The 4,141-nt window shown below is 36.2% G+C and overlaps 1 protein-coding gene across 1 annotated transcript; it reads right to left on the bottom strand.

Annotated features, from left to right (window-relative positions):
• Nucleotides 1-1,295: 1,295 nt before the first annotated feature.
• On the bottom strand, nt 1,296-3,779 carry LOC141707939 (putative L-type lectin-domain containing receptor kinase S.7). The gene has a single exon (XM_074511391.1). The coding sequence runs from the start codon at nt 3,585-3,587 to the stop codon at nt 1,578-1,580; it is 2,010 nt and encodes a 669-aa protein (XP_074367492.1). The 5' UTR covers nt 3,588-3,779; the 3' UTR covers nt 1,296-1,577.
• Nucleotides 3,780-4,141: the final 362 nt, after the last annotated feature.

Genomic DNA, 4,141 nt, shown 5'->3' with positions numbered 1-4,141 from the left:
CATTGAGGCAGTGTACAACGTTAGAATCCTTATGATTATTCTCAATTCTTCAACTTGTATGGATATTTATGCAGATTTGACGAACAGTGATGCATTATTGTGAGCATCATAGATTTTTGTGAGTTGATTGTGCCTTGTGAAGTGCTAGTACTGGTTCATAAACCTTAAATATGCTGATAAATATAATTCCAACATACTATAAATATAAATCACCAGATAAAAATATATCTACTGAAAATCATCGGATAGTGACACACTAAATGAAAGAAATTGTCAAACAAATTCCAATACAATTGTAACAAATCTGAAACAACTCTTCAATGTGAATTCAAAATAACAAAGCAATTCGACTGGAAAAAAAATGACCGAGGATGAAAGAAATTCCTAGATGAACAAATAGAGGATGGCCATCAAGGTGGTAGTGATAACAGAAGTTGCTACTGCTGAAATCCTGGTGGTAGAGCTATTAAAGGTAGATGGTCCCAGAGCATGAACACCAGGCGACGGCGCAGATTCAGGTGGATGGGGAATTCCAGGTTTATATTCAGAAGGATGCATTACGCGAATGATCATTTTCTGGCCTGCAGTGCAGTGATCAGGTTGTATGGCTAAAGTGCAGAACAGTATAAAAATATGTTAAAAAACTTACAAATAGAATCACCAACACGAAGAAGGTTTAATCCAGCCATTGTCACCTCCAACTTGAAACTGAAATGGAAACACACAAGTCATTAGCATAGCAATGTTAAGCAGGAAAATAGGTTTGGAGATGACAGCTAAAGTAGCCATTGGAAATATGTTGCAAAGAATCCTTGTACAAGTTTATATATGCAAACTAGAAGTGCAGATCTCTATATATAGATGGGGGGGGGGGGGAGGATATCAAAGTGCATGGAAGTTTTTCAGTGAGTGGAGAGCAAAGTGGGAACTGGTAGTTTACTTGCCAGCTTTCATGGAATTACTATTTGTTTCATTTATTCGTTTTGGATTTCCTTTTTTTTTTTAAAAAAAAATTAGGAAATGTTGGTACTGACATCATTTTTATATTAATTACTATAAATGTTTAAAAATCAATACCACTAGAACAAATTTATGCATTCTGAAAATAATGTATGAAATGAAATGTACATCAATCAAATTCAACTTCTAGTATTATGAAAGCATAGTCTACAGTACATTGCATTTGAGAAAAAACAAATCTTGAAAATAACCCTGCTCACATATAATTAGCTAACCTTAAGGAACCCCATCTAGAAATCTGAAAACATGAGATATTTGGTCTACTGCATAATATATGTTCTCATTTAATATCAAAAGCTCTGCATACAAGTTTACATTTATTATACTTCAAAATTTAACCAGATTAACATGTAAACAAGATAAAAGCTCTAATCTAGGACCAACCTATAGTGTAAAGTATTCAAGATACAGTTAAAAAAAAACAGTTCAATGATGCTTTGAACTTGCACCAGTGAACTATCATAACTTCCAGCTACCTTATACTGTGATACAAACAACTCCTCTATAGAACAATGAAAGAATATAGGACAAAAGCTACTTGCATTTTGCTTTGTGAGTTATACAACATTGATCTCCAAGATGCGCTCAGGGGTCTGACTTTCTTCACAATCAGAAACAATGTCCTCAAGACTTAATAGCAAATGATTAGAAAAAGAGAGAGTTGGTTTCATCTTTGGCACCAACATAGGCTCTGCCTCGCCATTAAGAATTTGGAACACTCTTCTCATTGTAGGTCTCTCAGAACTATCTGGATTAGCACAGCTGAGACCAACAAGCAACAACATCTTTGCTTCTTCCACATTGAACTCGCCATTCAAGCGTCTGTCAACAGCTTCAACAAGCCTCCCCTGAGAATGCAATCCCCAAACCCAATCAACCAAATTCACCATTTTCTGACCTTCTATTTCCTTATCAATTGGCCTTCTTCCACAGGCCAGCTCAAGTATTACGACACCATAGCTAAAAACATCAGTTTTCTCAGTTGCTTTTCCATACTGAAGATACTCAGGAGCCAGGTACCCCATCGTTCCCGCAGTCAGTGTCGAGACGGGGCTCTTGTCATGATCCATCAGCCTTGCCAACCCAAAATCTCCAAGCCTGGCATTAAAATTTGCATCCAGCATAATGTTACTAGTCTTTATGTCTCTGTGAATCACTTGCTGTTCACATTCTTGATGCAAATAAGTCAAAACAGAGGCCAAGCCGACAGCAATATTATATCTGTGTAACCATTTCAGTATGAACCCTTGTTCAGAATCTGGATACAATAGATTATCAAGACTTCCATTTGGCATAAACTCATAGACAAGCAACAATTCACCCTTTTCAGCACACCAACCTTGAAGCTGAACTAAATTCTTATGCCTCAAACAAGCTATAATCGACAATTCAGCAAGAAACTCACTTTTACCTTCATGAGAATGCTTGGATCTTTTAACAGCGGACATCGTACCCAATGACATGAAAAAGGCCTTGTAGACAGTGCCAAATGCTCCATGACCTATAATCCTGCTAGCATGAAACCCTTTAGTAGCAATTTTTAGCTCTTTGTAACTGAATTGTCTAGGACCAGTCACAAGCTCAGCCTTGATAGACTTATCCATTCTCATCCCTTTCCATTTCTTAACAGAAATATAGGCAAACAGGCCAAGAAAAACGCAAAAGAACGCAGGACCGGCAATGCCAAGACCCCAGCCAATCCTGTTATGATGTTTAGTATCTTTCCCAGAAGCCGGAATCATGGGAGGACTTATAATCACAGAACTATCAGACACATTATGAGGGGGAAATCTTGGGCTAACCGACTTAAGCCCAAAAGTGGAGAAACTCCAAGTTTGAAGAAGATGGGTTTCTGTACTTCCTTCAGTAGAAGCTGAAAACCCAACATACTTAAACTGTCTAAGATACTCAGAAAGATCAATATCCACTACCAAAACAGGCTCCACAGGTTTACTACTAGAGTAACTCAAAAAAACCTGTAAAATCTTCTTATCATCTTTATAATCAATCCAAGCTGTAATCAAATTCCCACTTTTGAGATCAATCCCAATGTTAATAACATCAGCAGTCTTGATAGAAGTAAGACCATGAATATCCAAGCCTACATGATTGTCATTAGGGTCATCAAAATGCAAATCTTGTCTGGTGTCGAATTCTATAGCAACAAAGTTGTTGTTAGTGAGGAGAGTTGAATTGAAAAGGCCTAAATACCCACCAGGGCTACCTAAAGTCTGATTATCAGGGGAGATAAAGAAAGCCAGCCCATCACCGAAAGAGCCCGGATTGAGATTATTAATAGAAAAAGAGAAACAAGTAGAGAAAGAAGCAGAGAATTGAATGGGGTAATTGTAAATGATGGTGCCGGAGCTTGATGAGGGGACACCAAGTTGTTTAGTGAGTCCAATGACGCCATCACGGAGAAAAGAGTCACCCAGGAGAGTGAGGTTTCGAAGAGAAGTGAATGATGGGAAGTTGAAACTCACGTTTTCTTGGGAAGACGTGGTGTTGAAAAACAACAACAAGATGATGAAGAAAACCAAAGGGGTTGTTGAAGAAAAGAGGATCATAGTTGAAGAAAGATTAAAACAAGTGATTTTGAGAGTGGAGATATGGATCTTGGAAATGTATGTAATAATAAGCAACAAAGTGAGGGGGAGGAGGTGGAGATGGTGGGAAAAATGGGGTTTAAACGGTTGCCAAATGAGATTTCTTTTTAGAAAAACAAAATTTTAAGTAGAGAGGAAATATTTGCAAGTAGAAGACAATAATATTAACGGTAATATAAAGATAATTTTGAGACCAAATTATAGCCAGGTGTGCTGAATCATTCTTGAGAGTAGTTTGTTCAAGTGGAGACAGATAGCCAGAGAGATGCACACCAAGTCATCATCCCCGAGACCATCTTGTTAAATTTATTACCTAATATTTTATTGGATCTATAACAATTTACCTACATTGATATTGTTTATATTTAATATATTATTTTAAATTTAAGTTATTTTATATTCAATACGGTTAAAAATAAAATAAGTATTTAAATCAAAAATATTTAATGACAATACTTTATTTTTTTATATTTATAAAAATATTATAAATTAAAAATGAAAAAAAATAAAATTAA

The sequence above is a fragment of the Apium graveolens genome, chromosome 2 (genome assembly GCF_009905375.1).
Source record: "Apium graveolens cultivar Ventura chromosome 2, ASM990537v1, whole genome shotgun sequence".
NCBI lineage: Eukaryota > Viridiplantae > Streptophyta > Magnoliopsida > Apiales > Apiaceae > Apium > Apium graveolens.
This window is presented reverse-complemented; position numbering and strand designations above follow the sequence as displayed.

Excerpts from the sequence above, each read along its gene's own strand:
- LOC141707939 (XM_074511391.1), bottom strand. The coding sequence starts at position 3,587 with ATGATCCTCTTTTCTTCAACAACCCCTTTGGTTTTCTTCATCATCTTG.